Source organism: Jatropha curcas, chromosome 9 (genome assembly GCF_041381405.1).
Source record: "Jatropha curcas cultivar XTBG-Jc1 chromosome 9, XTBG_Jcur_1.0, whole genome shotgun sequence".
Classification (NCBI taxonomy): domain Eukaryota; kingdom Viridiplantae; phylum Streptophyta; class Magnoliopsida; order Malpighiales; family Euphorbiaceae; genus Jatropha; species Jatropha curcas.
Genome location: NC_143159.1, coordinates 25,845,981 through 25,866,670, shown reverse-complemented (window position 1 = coordinate 25,866,670; position 20,690 = coordinate 25,845,981). Strand labels below are relative to the sequence as shown.

Sequence of the window (20,690 nt, the reverse complement as noted above, 5' to 3'; positions counted from 1 at the left end):
GTACGAGAGGGCGAGCCATGTGTGAGGACGGCTCGTTGGGGTTTCAGGTGGTGCCACTGACTAATTTCCACTTACTTGATTACTTGAAGGTGACATTACTTGTGGGTGCTAGTGTTGTGCCATATGAATGACTGCAGTATGCTCATTTTAAAATATTAGGGTGCATTTTGCGTGACTGTATGTGGTGTGTATTATTTATTATTATTCACTGAGTTGCAAAACTCACCCCCCTTCTCTCCGAACTTCTCAGGTAGTAGGAAATTGCTGATCCAACTGAAGCTCTGTCATTTTCTTCGCGGAGCTACAAAAGTAAACTTATAACTTTTGTTATTATAAGTTGAGAATTGTATTATTAATTTCATATACTACTCTAGTTTCAAATTATTGTTGAACTCCGCAGTTGTAGGGTCGTGTATTTTCAAATGGGCTTACCGTAAGTGTTACCTTATATATGGTTTGTGGTGTTATTAGGTGCAGGTGAATCAGTATGCCATATTATGAATGTGATTGATTATGATTAGGCTCAAAACTAAACTTGTATGTAATAATTAAAATTGGGCCGAATTATGTGACATTTACATCATAACTTGTATGGGCCTACTATTCCTATTAAATAGTGTCCTATGCTTGAGTTGAGTAGTTTAGGCTTACTACAGGCCTCGGGGGCCTTAAGCTTACCTGGACCCTAGTGCCGGTCCGGCCCACGGAATCGGGTCGTGACAAAAATATATTCCAGAAATATGTGTGAAAAAAAAAAACAATCAATTACAAGGAACCAAGAATTTTGAAGTTGAAGTTGCAGATAAAAATTAGATTATAATTTTAAATACTTTAAATGCATTAAAATAAAATTTTTAAAAAAAGCAAAAAATAAAAAGGAAAAAGAAAGGTGTAAAAAGAGTATATCATGCCCGAATTAAGGAAAATTCAATACAAAATTTCTTTTACTTATTGCAGCCCCAAACATCCTAGGGCTTAGCAGTTCTAGTACTATAATAAACAAAACCTCAAAACTCGCAAATTATAATTAAGCACTTCCAATAATATTACAATAAACAAAACCTAAAAAATCTCAAATAATAAGCAAAATCAAAGGCTGGGATTTTTTTTTTTTTTTTATCGGAGAAGAGAAAGTGTTAAATTGTAGTTGAGAGTTTCTATCGACTCGTGAAAATGGTTTATAAATCCAGCAAAAGGAAGCTAACGGTGGCACCCTTAACGAGCATAAAATCGATTGATTGAAGAATAGAGAGGAGGCAACATGATAAACCAAGCTCTGAAATTCCTTTCGATTCACTTGATTCAAGTCTCAATTGGGGAAGATGAGGCTGGAGACCAGTTTTGTGATGAGTTTAGGATTGATCTCCTCAAGTTCTAGATCCTGCCACCACCATAAATCTAAGATTGATGTGAGATGAAGATGGCACAAGTTGTAAAAACTCGAAAGGAAATGAAAGTCTTTGTAAAAATTTTTCTCTCTTTTCCCTCTCAGTCTTGAAGTATTTTAACAGAAAAAAGCTCAGAAAATGGATGTAGGGATCAAATAGGCAGACGGAGGCGAACTTGAGGGACTCCTAAATAATTTTACTAAATAATAAGGACGAATTAATTAATTGGTCAAACATCAGGGACTAGCTAATAATTTTTTCAAATTTTTTTAAAATTAAACTATAAATTGCATTTTGATTTTTTTTTTTAATCAATGAAATCAAACTATAATAAAGCAGTTTGGTTTATGATTTAGTGCTTTAGAAATATTTTGCATCAAAGCAATAAATAAAATAATAGTCCCTTCGTCTAATTTTGTTTGCTTGTTATTCATTTTTTGCATGTCTCAAAATGTTTGTAAAATTTTTAATTTTATATATGTAAATAATTATTTTTTCCATAATAACATTTATAATTGTTTATTAAATGAAGAGTTTTTATTATTATTTTAATGAGTTATTAAGATTAAAGAAGAACAAATTAACTTTTGTTAACTAGATTCTTAATATGCGTGTTTTTTCAAATCATACAAACAGAATGAGACGGAGGGAGTAATTTTTTTAAAAAACGAAAAGTGTAAATGAAATAACCCGAATTTTTATTTTTAAAGATTTTTCATTTAAATTTAATAAACCGACAGCCTGGAAAATTCATAGTAATATTTTAGTACGAGCACTGTGAGAAATCGAATCAAAAACCGATTGGAAAAGCCGTAAACCAATCGAAAATCGAGGATTGGGGCCGAATCGAACCGAATCGAACCGGTTCGACCCAAACCATCTAGAAATTTCTTTTTTTCCTCTATTTTTTAGCACACTTCACTCCCCCTCCCCCCGTTCCTGCGTTTCTTGACCACCGGCGACTTCACCTCCGCCACCTTCTCCTCCTTCTCTTTCTTCTTCTTCTTCCTCTTCTTCTTCTTTCCTTTCTTTTCTTTCTTTCTTCTTCAGTGCGCCTGCATTTTTGGCGAGACAGGGACAGAGCAGCAGAGCTGCGCGCTACCGCCACTCCGCTGTCGCTCCTCGCTGCAGCTCGACGTCGCAGCAGCTCCGTCAGCGACTTCACCAGCTCCTTGGACCAGATCGCGCGGCACGAACAGGCCCGGCCTCCTTCTGTCGTTGATCAAGCAAGCATCGCGCCTCAGTGGATCTGTCGCGCCACCGCTCTGCCACTGCTTCAGCACGCCTCCGACCACCTAGGATCGGCCATTTGAGCTCTTCCGTCCCTTCTAGCAACTTCACCTGCCACTGTCTGCCCCAGCTCCGATCAAGCTAACGCCTGCCAAGCTAACCAAAAAAAAAATTTTGATTTTCAGCTCGTTTGCAGCTAGGTAAGCAGCATTCTGGCTCTTTTTCGGTTGGATTCATGAGTTCCTAATTTTAGTTAAAGAGATTAAAGTAGATAGAGTTAATGTATAGATTGAAACCCTTAGCTAACGACTCTGCAGATTTATTTGGAGGATTTTGTTACATTATTACTATTTGGAACTATGAATGGAAATTTAGTTAATTTAGTTAGATGAGTTAGTGTTAGTGTTAGTGTTAGTAATTAATTAGTTAAGTTAGTTGTAGTTAATTGTTGTAGCTAGTTTATTTAGTTAAGTTAGTTGTAGTTAATTGTTGTAGCTAGTTTATTTAGTTAAGTTAGTTTTAGTGAATAAAAGTAATGGTTTGTAGTTAAATTAGTTTAGTTAAGTTAATGTTAGTAGTGCTAGTTAATTAAATTAATTTTATTATTTATAATTAATTAATTTGGTAATTATGAGTAGTTAACAGCTTTATAATGATAGTGTTGAATTTATTAAGGTAGTTTAGATATAATGTTATTGTAATATATAATTTTGATTGTGTGGTGATGTTGAGAATTGAAGGAAATGTTGATATTGTTCTTCGGATGGAGGATGGGAAATTGAATTGATTAATTGCCCGACGGATGGGCCGTATAGATTGAATATTTATGAAATTGTTGATATTTTAACAGGTGGATAGTTCAATTTTTAGGGGAGATGCTGCCGAAATTTCGGTAGAAAATAAATAAAATATAGTTAGATAGAGAAATAAAAATTTAGACATAAAATAAAATTTTTAGAGTGGTCAAGAATTATCTTATCTAATAGAATTAATTTTGCGTCATTCTTACTTTGCTTAGATCACCCGGGTCCATCTAGTGCTCCTCCAGGACAGAATCAAAGCTAGGACTTCGCTCTTCATCACTGTGAGTAATAATAAATAATGCATATCAACACTGCATTTGCATAACATTACATTTTTATATATTTACATATTGTATTTTCTCATATATATTATGTTATGATCACTATAATTATACTTGTGCATAATTGTGCATTTGGATGAAATTGGTGTATTATGATAAATGAATTGTTTGATTATTTGTGCTGTGTATATACTGTGCTCTGTTTGTGTGGAGTTGGGATGAAGTGGGTCACCATGGGTTTGTGAGGACGGTCGATAAATAAGGATCCTGATGAACTGATGAAAGTGGACCGTCGGCCGGGTAAATGGGAGATCGGCGCCCCCGTGTGCACCTGATGAACTGATGAAATGATGTTGATGATATGGAAAAGAAAAGAGAGAATGTAAAAAAATAAAATATTGAGAGGACTGGTCAAGTGAGGATTAGACCGGTCGGCCAGATATGGGGGATTGGCTCCCCGGGTGCACATGTTTGAGAGGATGGGCTGTTTGAGAGGACGGCTCGTCGGGGATTTAGGTGACGCCACTGACTAATTTCCACGTGATGTGATTATTTGAAGGTGATATTGTTGTGGGTGCTGATATGATGACATATGAGTGACTGTTGTGTGTTCATTCAGTATACTAGGGTGCATTTTGCTTGCCTGTATGTGGTGTGTATTATTTATTATTATTCACTGAGTTGCAAAACTCACCCCCTTCTCTCCAAACCTCCCAGGTACTAGGAAGCAGCTGATTCGATTGAAGCTCTGCAATCTTCTCCGCAGAGTTATAAATGTAAACTTTATATTTTTGTTATTTAATTTTGGTTGTATAAGTTACTCTTTTATCAGATTATTACTGAACTCCGCAGTTATAGGGTTGTGCATTTAAATTGGGCCTTGTCGTATGCGTTACTTTTTATAAATGGTATGAAATGTATAAGTTGAGTAATTAGGCTTACTACGGGCCTCGGGGGCCTTATGCTTACCTGGGCCCTAGTGCCGGTCCGGCCCACGGAGTCGGGTCGTGACAAAGGTGGTATCAGAGCAAAAGTTCATAAGTCTAGATGTAACTGCGGAGTAATTTCTGTCATGTCTTGATATAGTCTTCCTTGCTTTCCCCTTCAACGTTCTTGCGTTCTTCGCAATCAGGTTAAAGTCAAGTTGTTTAATGATTAAAAATTTGTATCCTTATCCTTTAGAGATGTGATTTAGCTAATGATGCTAAGGGGATGGTTTAAACTTAAGCTAAAATCCTTCTATGGAATAAATAATATTCATATATAATTTAAGTAGGTAAGAAGATAAGTATATAGGATTAATAAGTTGAAGTTAGATGATGAAATTGTGCTATTTTTATTTAATACGTGTGGAATATGGAATACATATATAAAAATGCATGAATGTGTGTATATGTGTGGCTGCGGAATTGAGAATGAGTTGCTAATTATTTATTAGGAGAAATAAATGATTCGGATTCGAGGACATTAGAATCCATTTAATTAGAGTATTAAATTAGCATATGTATTTGATGAAATTTACATGATGTTGGTTAGTGGAATTTCTTATAATTATTGAGATAAATATTTTTCTGGATGGAATGGATATACATGATTTTTTTATAGGGTTTGAATATTGAAGGATTTGGTGTGATTTGATATGATAATTGGTGATGAGTATTTTTCATAAAGAATAATATTGGTGGAATTATTATATGAAGTGAGTTTTATTTATGAATAATCGCTGCTTGGTAGAGTAAGGTGTATTGTTGTATTCATCAACTTTTTTTTTTAGGGTGTGAATATAGGGGATAATATAAATTATTGTGGATAAAAGAAAAGTAAATCGCGATTTTTAATAGGAGATAAATTACTTTAATCTTTATGTACTTAGTGGTGGATATTGTGTGGCTTGCGGAATCTTATGGTTTATCTAATGGTATTTAGTCTTTTGATGTTTAAAATAATTGTTGCACACTCGATGGTATGTAAAGTACAAACAATGATTTTTATTTAATGGGAGATTCTATGATCCGAGGAACAATTCTATAAGGGAATTAAGGTAATTATGTTATGTAAATAGTGGGGCATGATGATTTAAGTGTATTGATGAATGACATTGGATCTGGAGAGATAATTATCCAATTATTGAATTGATGTTATACTAATGAATTAGATAAGTAAGGATGAAACTAGTCCTGTTATTGTATGGATATTTAGAAAAGAATCAATTACAGAAGCGTGAAAGAGTATAAATTAGTATGATTTAAATGAGGATAATCAGTATATAAAGTTTTAACAAATTAGGGGTCATGGGTAATAAGATTTGGTAAAAATAGGAATAATGATGCATCAGCGGATTTAGGATAAAGACTTCTATACTTTGGGATTTCATGAGTGTAGAAAAATTTTGGTTCGTGTTGATCTCACGATGCTTATACGAGAATAAATTCTAAGACAAAGTGATCAAGAAATTATAAGTGATTATTGTTAGGATAGAAAAGATTGAGTAATAGTTAATAGAAGTATTTGTGGATCCATGTGTGATATAATTAAGATCCTAGTACATGTAGGATGTTTAATAAGCCAGACTAATCTTATGGACCAGGTATAATAAAATAAAAGTAAAAGATAGCAAAGGTAATTAGTGGTTTTGGGATTGGAACGCTATTATATTGGGTGATAATTATATTAGGAAAATGATAATTTGAATATAATTTGAAGGAGAATAATATTTGTATAATTGAACAGTTTCTTGTTATATCTCTTGAAGAATAGAGCTAAGGTGGATATTAAGAATTTAAATGTTCATAAATAGTAAATTTAGAATCTAAAAAGAGATCAAATGAAGGAAGCTATTGAATGTTTGGTGATAAACAAATAGATAAATGATTCAAGGATTGTAATCCCGATGAGGAAAAGAACTAAGTACTTACATTCAGGAAGAAAGATAGACTTTCTACTTGAGAGTAAGAAATTTTTTTTTTGACTTCTGTCATTTGATAGCGTCTAGTTAGGAAATAGTTTTAAGAGTTATATGAATCGAATCCATATAATGAGCTTATAAATATATTATGTACAAGTGAGGAATGTTATTAATACTAATAACTGGGAATAAGAGTTGATGAAGAATCATGAGATTCAGCTTGAGATGGCGATGAATGTGAATAAATGTAATTTCTTGATGCAAGGTAGTTAGAATAAGAAATTCCTATTACTTAGTGCATTTTTGTAAGTTACTTAGTTTATTGGATGGAGAAAGGGAGATATAATTAAGCCTCTAGGGAACAGAAGGGTATCTGGAGTATTTTATAAATATCAATGAACTAACTGGGTTTTAATTTACTGTTCATTTGGAATGATTGAGATATCAATTAAGATGAGAGTCATTAACATATGATTTGGAGTCAATGTAAAGCTATTCTGAATTTCTTAGCAATTGGTGGAAATTATGATTGAATAAATAAAATTGTGTTATAAATGGCAGTTTGCGATATAACTTGTGGTTTAAAGGAATACTTGGTTAGTTAGGTCAATTCGAGGACTGGTACATTGTAACTTTGATGTTTAAGGATTCAATGAGGCATTAACCTTGTTTGGAGTACAGCATGTAGAGAGAACATAATTAAGGTTGGGGATATTCCTAGATAGTATTAAGTATAAATTTTACAAATTTTGGAGGTGATAACCTTGGAGAAAAGGAATAACTCAATGATATATTATTATCTGAATCTTCTTGGGCATTCAGGGGATTAAGAATAAACATAAAATAATGGACATAGTCTACTCAGGAGTTAAATTATGGTTTAACATTCTTAATCACGTACTTAGCTAGAGCAAAAGGCACTACTTGTTTAGGATTCTTGATTTCTAGATACGTAAATTTCGGTCTAAAAGATTGATTAAAGACAGAAGAAATAGATAAATTGAATATAAACTACGGTTTGAAGAATTTTACATCTTGAGTAAGATGTAGGCTAGACTTCTTTATGGAGTTGAGTATAATAGAATGGTGTGTGAATATTTTAGAAAATGCATTAAGAATATTTGGCATGACAACAACTAACTTGACTAGTTGCATAAGTTCTTGTCATAATTAGTTAAGAAATGGTATAATATGAATTCTCATTAGTAGGATTTGAAAGGAGATTATATTATCTTTCGTTGGAAAATGGTTAAGGTGATAAATATGTGATGAGATTGGGATATAAGTCAGGATCTCCTATCGGTTGATAGCAATTAGCTAGAGAAATGTCATGATTTTGTTTGAAATAAGCTTGTAGTAATGGTAAGAATTTGTTCTCATTAATTAGAAATGATTGTTGCCTATAATAGCTAATGAGAGTAATAACCCATACTTGAACAGAGGTTATGAGGAACTTAAATTCTTACGGTTAACAGTGAATACTAGAGTCGAATCTGTGCCTTGGGTTATGAGTGTTTTACTTGATTTGACTTGTAGATATAGTACAACTCAAGTTTAAATTAACTATGGTGATATGGTAGATATCTAGCTGCTCAGGAGAACAAGTATTCTACTGAATGTGAATAACTTTTATCAGTTGCAGGATTATGTGAGAAGCACAACCACCATTGTTTTCCAGTTACTTGTTACTTTTAAAATTCGAGGACGAATTTTTATAAGGGGGGAAGACTGAAATAACCCGAATTTTTATTTTTAAAGATTTTTCATTTAAATTTAATAAACCGACAGCCTGGAAAATTCATAGTAATATTTTAGTACGAGCACTGTGAGAAATCGAATCAAAAACCGATTGGAAAAGCCGTAAACCAATCGAAAATCGAGGATTGGGGCCGAATCGAACCGGTTCGACCCAAACCATCTAGAAATTTCTTTTTTTCCTCTATTTTTTAGCACACTTCACTCCCCCTCCCCCCGTTCCTGCGTTTCTTGACCACCGGCGACTTCACCTCCGCCACCTTCTCCTCCTTCTCTTTCTTCTTCTTCTTCCTCTTCTTCTTCTTTCCTTTCTTTTCTTTCTTTCTTCTTCAGTGCGCCTGCATTTTTGGCGAGACAGGGACAGAGCAGCAGAGCTGCGCGCTACCGCCACTCCGCTGTCGCTCCTCGCTGCAGCTCGACGTCGCAGCAGCTCCGTCAGCGACTTCACCAGCTCCTTGGACCAGATCGCGCGGCACGAACAGGCCCGGCCTCCTTCTGTCGTTGATCAAGCAAGCATCGCGCCTCAGTGGATCTGTCGCGCCACCGCTCTGCCACTGCTTCAGCACGCCTCCGACCACCTAGGATCGGCCATTTGAGCTCTTCCGTCCCTTCTAGCAACTTCACCTGCCACTGTCTGCCCCAGCTCCGATCAAGCTAACGCCTGCCAAGCTAACCAAAAAAAAAATTTTGATTTTCAGCTCGTTTGCAGCTAGGTAAGCAGCATTCTGGCTCTTTTTCGGTTGGATTCATGAGTTCCTAATTTTAGTTAAAGAGATTAAAGTAGATAGAGTTAATGTATAGATTGAAACCCTTAGCTAACGACTCTGCAGATTTATTTGGAGGATTTTGTTACATTATTACTATTTGGAACTATGAATGGAAATTTAGTTAATTTAGTTAGATGAGTTAGTGTTAGTGTTAGTGTTAGTAATTAATTAGTTAAGTTAGTTGTAGTTAATTGTTGTAGCTAGTTTATTTAGTTAAGTTAGTTGTAGTTAATTGTTGTAGCTAGTTTATTTAGTTAAGTTAGTTTTAGTGAATAAAAGTAATGGTTTGTAGTTAAATTAGTTTAGTTAAGTTAATGTTAGTAGTGCTAGTTAATTAAATTAATTTTATTATTTATAATTAATTAATTTGGTAATTATGAGTAGTTAACAGCTTTATAATGATAGTGTTGAATTTATTAAGGTAGTTTAGATATAATGTTATTGTAATATATAATTTTGATTGTGTGGTGATGTTGAGAATTGAAGGAAATGTTGATATTGTTCTTCGGATGGAGGATGGGAAATTGAATTGATTAATTGCCCGACGGATGGGCCGTATAGATTGAATATTTATGAAATTGTTGATATTTTAACAGGTGGATAGTTCAATTTTTAGGGGAGATGCTGCCGAAATTTCGGTAGAAAATAAATAAAATATAGTTAGATAGAGAAATAAAAATTTAGACATAAAATAAAATTTTTAGAGTGGTCAAGAATTATCTTATCTAATAGAATTAATTTTGCGTCATTCTTACTTTGCTTAGATCACCCGGGTCCATCTAGTGCTCCTCCAGGACAGAATCAAAGCTAGGACTTCGCTCTTCATCACTGTGAGTAATAATAAATAATGCATATCAACACTGCATTTGCATAACATTACATTTTTATATATTTACATATTGTATTTTCTCATATATATTATGTTATGATCACTATAATTATACTTGTGCATAATTGTGCATTTGGATGAAATTGGTGTATTATGATAAATGAATTGTTTGATTATTTGTGCTGTGTATATACTGTGCTCTGTTTGTGTGGAGTTGGGATGAAGTGGGTCACCATGGGTTTGTGAGGACGGTCGATAAATAAGGATCCTGATGAACTGATGAAAGTGGACCGTCGGCCGGGTAAATGGGAGATCGGCGCCCCCGTGTGCACCTGATGAACTGATGAAATGATGTTGATGATATGGAAAAGAAAAGAGAGAATGTAAAAAAATAAAATATTGAGAGGACTGGTCAAGTGAGGATTAGACCGGTCGGCCAGATATGGGGGATTGGCTCCCCGGGTGCACATGTTTGAGAGGATGGGCTGTTTGAGAGGACGGCTCGTCGGGGATTTAGGTGACGCCACTGACTAATTTCCACGTGATGTGATTATTTGAAGGTGATATTGTTGTGGGTGCTGATATGATGACATATGAGTGACTGTTGTGTGTTCATTCAGTATACTAGGGTGCATTTTGCTTGCCTGTATGTGGTGTGTATTATTTATTATTATTCACTGAGTTGCAAAACTCACCCCCTTCTCTCCAAACCTCCCAGGTACTAGGAAGCAGCTGATTCGATTGAAGCTCTGCAATCTTCTCCGCAGAGTTATAAATGTAAACTTTATATTTTTGTTATTTAATTTTGGTTGTATAAGTTACTCTTTTATCAGATTATTACTGAACTCCGCAGTTATAGGGTTGTGCATTTAAATTGGGCCTTGTCGTATGCGTTACTTTTTATAAATGGTATGAAATGTATAAGTTGAGTAATTAGGCTTACTACGGGCCTCGGGGGCCTTATGCTTACCTGGGCCCTAGTGCCGGTCCGGCCCACGGAGTCGGGTCGTGACAGTAAATTTCTTACATTTTCACAGTTGCATTCATTGTAAGTATTCAAAAAATAATTGATAAAAAATATATTTCCTCCGTCCCATTTTGTAACTTTTAATCAATAAAAGTTATTTTATCACTTTTTTACCGTTAATAACTCATTAAGATATTAATAAAAATCCTTCATTTAATGAACAATTGTAAAAGTTATTATGAGAAAAATAATTATTTATATCTACAAATTTAAAAACATTGCAAATATTTGGGACATAAAAAAAAGAATAATAAGCAAATAAATGAGACCGAGGGAGTATTAATTATTAAAAATAAACTTATCCTGAAAATTAAGAAAATTCTGCATCATTATAACTTTTTAACAAATTTTTGAGTAAACAGTTTGATTTGATTTTAAATAATTTCATTAAATAGAAGCTAAACTTGTTAAATTTTTATAAAATAAAATCTTCTAAAAATTAGGGTATTAGTCATTTTATATTTTAACATTTCAACGGTTATTATATTTTAATTAATATTTCATATTTTATTAGGCTGGCTGAAAGCGCCTAAAAGTTGAAATGGGAATGGTCCTGCAATTGCTACCTACTCTCGCTCTCACCCACGCCCGTGCTCACAGCAGAATCTGCATTTCTCATTACTCCGCCACAGCCAAAGGGTTGCAATCCATCTCCGCCGCCGCCAAATCCACCAACAGGGTAAACACAAAGCATCGTGTATTCATATTCTTTCTTCCTCTACTTTTGCTTTTCATATCTCTCTTTTTGTATTTCTGCAATTCATCAATCATGATCTCTTTCATGACTCAGATGTCGACAGATTATTACAAGTTCGGGCCTTACAAAATAGACCCGAAGGAAGTATTTTACTCTACTTCACTCTCCTATGCCTTGGTCAACCTCCGTCCTGTTGTTCCTGGTATTGTTCGCTTTTGCAGTGTTCTATTTGTGTTTATAACTTGCATACTTAAACCGTTTTTACATTTTTCATTGTTGAATTAGTTCATTACGTGTTAAGTTGATATCAAATTCTTCAAATTCCTCTGCTATGAAGTGTGAATGGTCTTGGTCTTGGCCTTGGTTTTCCCTTGATGTATAATGTTAATCCAAGTGAGTATCTGAAACATTTTCATGTGCTTGGTAACATGTCTCTGTTAAAAACGTTGTGGAAAGGAATTACTTGGTTGCCACAACTTATATATTTACATTAATGTCTCTCGAATACCTCTCACCATTGGCTTAGGAGGGTTGTTTATGAGAAAGGGAGGTCTCTCCTTTATTGTATAAAACAAATGAGCCTCCTTATAAAAGGAAAAAAGAACGAAAGAAAAACACTAGTGCTTGAAAGTTAAGACTTGTGATGGTGTCGGTTACTCTGTCATAGGAATTCTACTTTAATTAAAGAAGTAGCAAATTTGTCACTTGTTAGTTATTAGCTTGCAACATTGAGATGGTGATGTTCATTTACATCCAACTCTAATATGACATATCAATTGTAACCTGCAAAGTTAATGCTGAGCATACAAATCCTGGGTAGCTCTTTGCTATTTATTTTGGGGTTAATAACTACATGGTATTGGATCTTTTTTTAACTAGTTTTTTAAATCTTTCCCTATAAAATAAGAGGAGAAAAGGAGCACATTGGGTTGTTAAACAATTTTTTGGTTGAGAAATGGGGCTCAATTATTATTATTTTACTTTGAGATGATAATGATTATGTTGGATGTCTCAAATAGTTGACTTTATAAATCCTATTTTCATGGGTTGTATGTTACTCATTTAGGAGATGGTCATTCTATTGGAAGGCATGATCTGTCTAGCTCCTTTAGATTGCTGTTCCTTGACAAATGTTAACTAAATTGCATTTGCATTATTTTCTTTTTCCCAGTTAAACTTTTTTGCTTGATGCTCATTTAGTTTTGTTGAATAACCTGTATTCACCTGTATTCATGACCTACAATTTGGTAAAAAACAAGACGTAGCCTTTTCCAATAATTACTATGATCAGAGAATCACAATTGTGATTATAACTTTTTTGTTTTCCTTCTGTTAATGAGTCACTTCTGGATTTTATTTTAGAAGTTATGTGATCATACCTCCCTTCCCCCCCCCCCGAGGTGCGCCTTTTTGCTTTTCCTTCTGTTGATAACATGAAATTTGGGGTTGGGGTTGGGTTTTTTTTTTTTTTTTTTTTTTGGGGGGGGGGGGGGGGGGGGGGCGGGGGGAATCCTTCTAGAATAAGTGATTTATGATAGATTAGTCAATAGTGAGATAATATCTCTTAACCATCTAAAGTTGAAATGTATAAACATTTATGGAAAAAGAAATTGCAATTGTTGTTTTGGAGAAATTGAGAAGGCAGTTATAGATTATAGTCAATATAACACCATAATATCAGAAGAATATAGAATTTGTCAACAAAAGGAGATGTCACTGTTTCTTATGCTCTTCTCTATTTATTTTACCTTTGGCTGGGGAGGATGCTTAGGAGCTGACCTGTTGTTTTTATTATTTCTTCAATTTTCATGTCACGATTACACACTTTCTTCTTCTGATTATGTTTTCATTTTTGGTTTTCCCTTGCAGGTCATATCCTTTTCCAGTCGAAAGTTAGGATGACATTTTGCAATATGCACATGCATTTGTTTATGTCCACTGGGTTAATATTTTTACCATTTATTCTAAAAATAATGCTAAGTTGCAGTTGATTGATGCAATGTGCGATATTTGGCATCATGCTATCAGTGCACTTGTTGGGTCATTCAACCTTCTATTACTCTTTTTGTATGAGTTCAATGTGTTTGATTAGTAGGAAAATCCTTGAGTGAGTGCATTGATAGGGTTTGGAAAGCCACTGATAACTGACTAACTGACCCTGTCCCAATTATTGGTTGGGATCATGAAAAAAGAATGATCACTTCCATTATTTCTGCATACTATTTCCGTTTTTCAGGTTAATCATTTAGTTTCTTTGGGGTTAAATTGTGCTCAGGAATAGAGGACGGCCTTTGTGAGCACTTGATGATTGGATTTGATTTTATTATTTTCATGCAAATGCACTTCGTCATTGAGACAAGGGTAAATATAATAACATGCTTGGTCATCTTTATAGCTGTTGCATAACGCATAACTAATTGCAATGCTTATGTACATGATTTTATGTGCAAATAGGAATTTGTACTGACCAGTTTCCTTGGATAGGGACTAGTAACATATATGTGCATGTAGATGCATTATCTCTTAGACAAGGACAATAGCAAACCATCATTTGCAATGATCTCATCTAGTAAATGATTAATTGAGAATATTCACTTTGAATTTGGAATGAATTTTCTTCATTATCAAAATGATTTTGATGTAAATTGTCAGGCACAATAAACTTAATACTATTAAGTGTTCTTAAATGTCAGTTTGTTTGTTCAATTTGGTTGCTTGACTGTATTTACATGTCCTAGTCTGCCCGAGGCGTGAAGTGAAGCGTTTTGCTGAACTCACTGCTGATGAGACTAGTGATTTGTGGCTTGCGGCGCAGAAAATTGGTAGTCGACTCGAGAGCCACCACAAAGCAACTTCACTCACATTAACAATCCAAGTAAGATAGTCATTTTCTATTTCAATATTCATTAAATTGATCATTGTTTTATACCTGGTTTTCCAATTACTATTATTAGTATACTTGAGTAACTTTTGTAGATATGATTTTTTTACACACTATGCAATTAATAAATTTATACTCACCCATCTTTTATTTTTATTCTTCTTTTGGGAAAGCGATACACATGTATGTAGTTTTTGTTTTGCATATCTTTTAGCTATTAATTTATTTGCGTATGCATTGTTAATTATAAAATCAATTTGCTAAATCTTGTTCATATTTCTCTCTTTTTTGATGATATAAGTTCAAAAATTTTCTCTAAATTCTTCCTTTTGGGGCACCACTATAAGGACAAGAAAAGAATTATAAAATCCAATATCCTGGTAGTTAAGATTCAATACTGACCCAGTGGTGCCTCTCCTTTTAGCACTTGGGAATCTCAGTTAATGATCTTGCACCATTTTATTATGCCTTTCTTTCCCCAATCAAGCAATTCCTCAGGTCAGAAAAAGTCCTTTCCGTACCAAATTGATTCTGAATGCCTTTTCCTAGGATTTCCTTTAGGGAAAGAATGAAACATCTCTCAACACTAGTCTCCCTCTCTCCCCATGGTCAAACTTCATATTCTGCCAGCAGCATGTATAGAGATGAAATAGGAGTGAGAGCACTTCACCCAAACTGGTGATTGATTAATAGACAACTGCATAGAAGGATAGCTTGTCAAGGAAAGGAAGTCAAATGTAGATAGTTTACTAGGAAGGAGAAGGCAGTTGATCTACTACTGGTTTGAGGACTACCTCAAATTGCAGTTCATGAGCCCTTTTTTTTTTGTCAAGTTCCTGCTGTATATTAGGCTCTGTTGCAACAAACCAAGGAGCTTCTTTTCTCAGAAGTCATTCAAGATTCCCAGATTACTCACTCCTTTTGCTAGACTGTTTGAATGGGTAACAACAGACAATTCCATTCAACTTTGGTTGGCTTGATTCTTCTTTCTGCTGTGTCGGATCCAGAACTAGAAGAACTTTAGTTGATGTTTTGCTTCACCTTGAGTCCTTGACTGAGGTTTACTAGGTGACATTTTGGTTCTGTAGGTTTTAATCTTAAGCAGAATATCTAAAATTATATCTTCATTATTCTCTATTTCTTTTTAGCTAGGGTGCAGAATCTAAGCGAAGTGACCACGAAGTGAATTCTAATAGAACTTTAGGATGGCATTGCTACTTATTATTGCAACCAGTGGGTAAATAATGCAGTCTTTATATCTGTGAGAACTTACAGCTTGATTTTGATGTATTAGGATGGACCCCAAGCAGGACAGACAGTGCCCCATGTTCATATCCACATCCTTCCGAGGAAAGGTGGCGACTTTGAGAATAATGATGAGATCTATGATGCAGTTAAGTCGGAACATTTCTTTTGATTGCTTTGTAAATTTGAATTTTTATGCTTCATGTTTGAATTGAAGCATTCTTTGCCCCTACTTAGATTGATGTGAAGGAAAAGGAGTTGAAGCAGAAGTTGGACTTAGACAAGGAAAGAAAGGACAGAAGCATAGAAGAGATGACTCGAGAGGCTGATGAATATAGATTGCTTTTCCTCTAGATTTGTCAAGGACAGAGGCCATTGCTGAAGAATCAAAAATTTAATTTATACATGTGAACTTTAATATCCTCTGCCAAGTACTTTGTGATTTTTAATTATTTATTGTTTAAAATGTAAAACTTATACATAAAGTAATCTCAATTAAAATTAACAAAAAAAAAAAAAAAAAAAATTGCAATGCCAGAGCATGACCAGGAAAAAATTATTCAAGAAAAACATTTCTTAATATATATACTCTTTTCCTTTTCTTTTTGAGATGATCAATATTTATATACATCTTCAGATACAACATTCTGCTTGTGATTAGATGATTCAAGGTCCCATAATTGGGATACTATGGGGGCATTTGGCTGTTTAATCTACTAGAAAGTGCAAAAATGTTTCCCATTTCAGTGTGTTTTGGTCTCAATTCTCAACTTTCCCAAACACTATGTTTGGATCGGGGAGGAAGGAAAATTATGTTTGGATAAGGGAGGAAGGAAAATAATGAAGGAAAGAAATAAGGAGGTAAAATAAAGGAGAATAGTCAACTCTTTTATCCTTTGCCATTTTCCATCTTGTGTTTGGATGGGTGAAAACTTGAAGGGAGGAAAGAAAATATCATAATTATAAATTTACTATTTTATCCTCACTTGTTCCCTTTTTTTTTTTTTTTAATCTATCCTCATTGTATTATTTCTTACAATAATATATAAACTTCCATTTCAGGGGAAAAAATTACAAAATAAGATTTTGCAAATAATTAAAATAAAAAACAATAATATTTCACTTTTTCTTGTCAAGGAAAGTATTTTCAAAAAGAAAATGGAAAGAGTATTTTCAAAAAGAAATATAATCAGTCAGGCCTTGCTTTCGAAACCACAGTATTTATAGCATATGTGCAGTTAAAGTCGTGTTTGACTAAAAGATTCTCTTGAGTAAAAGGAAATCATTCTTTCTCTCCTTCTACTATAATTATTCTCTGTTTTATAAGTTTAATTAATACGTTTTTGTTATTTTTTTTGCTGCATATGCTTTTTTTTATGTCTTTTATGTCTTCTCTATTGATGAAGTGTTGGTGATTTTCTGCAAAATGGAAAGGATCTTGTGTTGGTTTGGTTTAAATATGCTGGGTTTCTTTTCTGATATGCAAATCCGCAGAGAAGCAGGGAGATGATCAAGTTGGAGAGATAACAATCTTTTGTGGGTATTCTTGTAATTTTTCCACTGAACGCTAAAAGTTCCCTTTACGATCTGGTATTTTCTCTCCACTTCGGAGAGATTGTTTCTTTGTGGTTCCCAGAGGAATTTGTTTTATATTTTCATTCCTCTGCACTTTCCTCGGTTTTCCCAAACAAGAGAAAGCACTTTCCTCTCTTATTTTCCATCTATATTTTCATTACTCCCGTAAAATCCTTTCATTCCAAACAGGTTGAAAGGGAATAAACAACGTGCGACCAAAATAATACTTTGTTTCTATTTTAATAGAAAACATTTATTTTATTTTAATAATAACATTTTATCTTTTTGTAAAAATTAAGAAAAAAATGATTGGAAAATATTAATTTACATTTGATGGTTTTTCAAAAAAAAAAAAAAAAGAAAAGATAATTAATACATATTAATTTTCTAAAAAATACATGGTGATACGTTTAAATTGTCATCCTTAAAATTAAAAACTCCCATTTAATTTTACTTTAAAAAATCTAAGAAACATGAGTAAAATTGAAAAAAAAATTATTAACACCTAAATAAATATGAAAATAATTTGCTTGAATTACAGCCAACGAAGCAAGATTCGTTCAAAGAAATTTTCAAAACAAGAAAAATAGACAGTCACATTTACGTTATTATCAGTTAGCACCCATACAAATTAAGATTCTCTCAATATTTGAAAAAAAAAAAAGAAAGTTAAGAAATGCTAGAATGCAAAAATAGAAGTAGAAACAAAACAAAATGTGTTGCAGACTCGCAATTGAATCAGCCACAGTATGCAAAGAAGTAGCACAGATAAAATCATAATCATAGGTAATATTACTTATCAACAACAAAATTTAATCGTATTCACTACCAATCAATCAGTAACTCAAATAACACTCTCCCAAAAACGCCCCACAAAAATAGAAAAAAAGCTGCATATCTTGCCTTGAAAAAAAAAAACCTATAATCTCCAGCTGCAAAAAACCAATACAACAAATGCCAAAACCAACAAGTTCCCTTTCTTCAATCAATTATCCTCTTCTTCTTCTTACTCCTATGCTCCCCTACTTCATTATTTTTACCCCCCTCAACATCTCTGTTCTTCCTCTTTTTCCTATCTTCCTTATTTTCCTTCACAAGTTCCATATTGCCCCCATTTTCTTCCAAACTTCCGAAACCATTGTTATCTTCCTTATTTTCAACCCCATTTTCTTCAGAATTACCAACATTATCCCTTCCTCTCTTCTTCTTCTCATGTTTCTTTCTCTTAGTCTCCTCTTCCAAATTACCCTCACTACGAGTCTTCTCTTTGTTGATTTCAACTCCTCCTCTACCCTCATCATCCCCATAATTGGCACTTTTCTTCTTTTTCTTCTTATCGGTATCCTCCGCCACATTACCCTCCCCTTGCTCTTCTTTAACCGCAATTCTACTTTCATGAGTCACAATATTCTCAAAATCACCCTTCCCTTTCTTTTTCTCTTTCTTTCTTCCAGTCTCCACTCCATGATTTGGCCCTTGATGACTCACCTCCATGCTTTGAGTTGGTATTTCCTCAATTGCAGCAGCAGCACCCATAGTAGTAGTAGTAGTGGAGACATCTGATTTGTGTTTTTTGTGCTTTTTATGTTTTTTATGATAGGGTTCCGAGTGAAGGCGAACCAACTCATCAAGGGCCGCTGTGGCACGTCGAAGATAGGCACCAACAGCCTGAGAGGCCCCAGTCTCAGCAGAGACGAATTTGGAGAGGATGGAGGCAGCTTTGGAGATGGGAACTGGAGTTGAAGAAACTATTTTGCCTGTGACTGTCTTCATGATTGGTTTTAGAGTTAACTCTCTGAAACGTATATACAAAGAAATCAGAATGTTGTACCCAAACACAAAAATTTAAAGAGAGAGAGCATCAGGTAAAAAAAAAAGATCAGCAACCAATCCAGACACCTGGATCCAAAATATGGGCTAAAAAAAGGATTCAAACCAAAACAAAAAATGAAGCTTAACAAATTTTAATTCAATCAAGAAACAATTTAAAGAAACAATCATACAAATATAGTAAAGATTAAGAGAATCAAAGTTAACATTTGATAGCAAGTCAAGGAATCATTCATGAGAGCTGAAAGAAACAGAATACAAACAAGAATTTTGGAACATTAGCAGATTTTAAATCAGATAAACTAACTAACTCTCTCACTATTACTATTTTTTAATAACATTTGACTGCAAAGTTTGTATAAGTAGATGCATTATTTCCATTGTTAAATACTTAATTACACTCTGATTATTCATATATGTACTTCACAATCATTATTATATTATTGTATTGAGTGTAGTATCGGTATTGAATGCAATTAGGATTAGGGTTTTGAGCAACAAAGCGTAGCAACTCAAATGAGATGAGAGGAATAAAAAAGCCACAAATGTCTAGTATAAAAGTTCTAAGCAAAAGAAAGAAAAATGAAACCTGAGCGAGATGTTGCCGTCAATAGTTCAGGTGTTGATGTCAAAGACGGTGGTCAGTTTGTTCAGAACGGCGATGCAAAAGAGAGGCAAAACCACCCGCCACGGCGAGAGACAGAAGAGTAGGGAGCGGCGAACTGAGAGAGTGACGAAGATGAAGAGCTTAGGTTTTTGTTGGAATGGAAACGACGTAGTTTATATTTCGTTTAATTTATGGAAGTGTAAATTGTTATTTAGTACCTAAAACGTTTCTTTATTAACAAATTTATCGTATCTTTTCCAGAAATCAATAATTAACAAATAATCTTATTTCCCGCAATAATTTTTTTTTTCATCCAAAATAGTATAAATGAAAAAGGATAAAAGATTCTTGTGTTGTGTACATTATTTTTTGCTATAAAACTGTGAATTTTAATTTTTAAAATATTTTACACAATTAAAAAATTATCTAACTTTTCAATTTAACTGATTTAAAATAATTTTATTCTAAAAAAAATTTGTTTATTTTAAAAAAGGCTCAATTATAAAAAATATAAAATATTTCTTTTAAAAAAATATTAGGTAGCAATCGACCAAAATTTAAAAAATAATTTATTAATCATGTCATAAAATTAAATTTGCATCTAAATAGACAAATTGGAAAAATTAAAAAATTTGAATTATTTTTATCCTTTTAACAACTAAAAAGAATTTGATTAACATAAGTTTGTGATTAACATAAAAAGATTATGTATTTTACTTTTTTGAAAAAAAAAAAGAAATTGCTTTTCAAACAAACAAAAAAAAAAAAAAAAAAAAAAAGGAAAAGGAAGTGCCAATAACATATTGGGCCTCAGACTGAAAATGGACTCTTATTGGGCTTTTAGCTTTGATCCGATTGAAGAAAAGAGCG

The 20,690-nt window shown here is 33.6% G+C and overlaps 2 protein-coding genes across 2 annotated transcripts; one reads left to right on the top strand and one right to left on the bottom strand.

Moving 5' to 3' along the window:
* Positions 1-11,495: 11,495 nt before the first annotated feature.
* FHIT (FRAGILE HISTIDINE TRIAD) lies at positions 11,496-16,410 on the top strand. Its single transcript, XM_012222302.4, has 5 exons — positions 11,496-11,664; positions 11,776-11,886; positions 14,411-14,557; positions 15,858-15,956; positions 16,046-16,410. Exons 1-5 carry the CDS (start codon positions 11,527-11,529, stop codon positions 16,160-16,162), a joined length of 612 nt encoding a protein of 203 aa, XP_012077692.1. The 5' UTR covers positions 11,496-11,526; the 3' UTR covers positions 16,163-16,410.
* Positions 16,411-18,143: 1,733 nt separating this feature from the next.
* On the bottom strand, positions 18,144-19,984 carry LOC105638482 (uncharacterized). The gene is made up of 2 exons (XM_012222295.4): positions 19,803-19,984; positions 18,144-19,178 (listed from the first exon to the last, which is right to left on the bottom strand). Exon 2 carries the CDS (start codon positions 19,154-19,156, stop codon positions 18,365-18,367), a length of 792 nt encoding a protein of 263 aa, XP_012077685.1. The 5' UTR covers positions 19,157-19,178; positions 19,803-19,984; the 3' UTR covers positions 18,144-18,364.
* Positions 19,985-20,690: the final 706 nt, after the last annotated feature.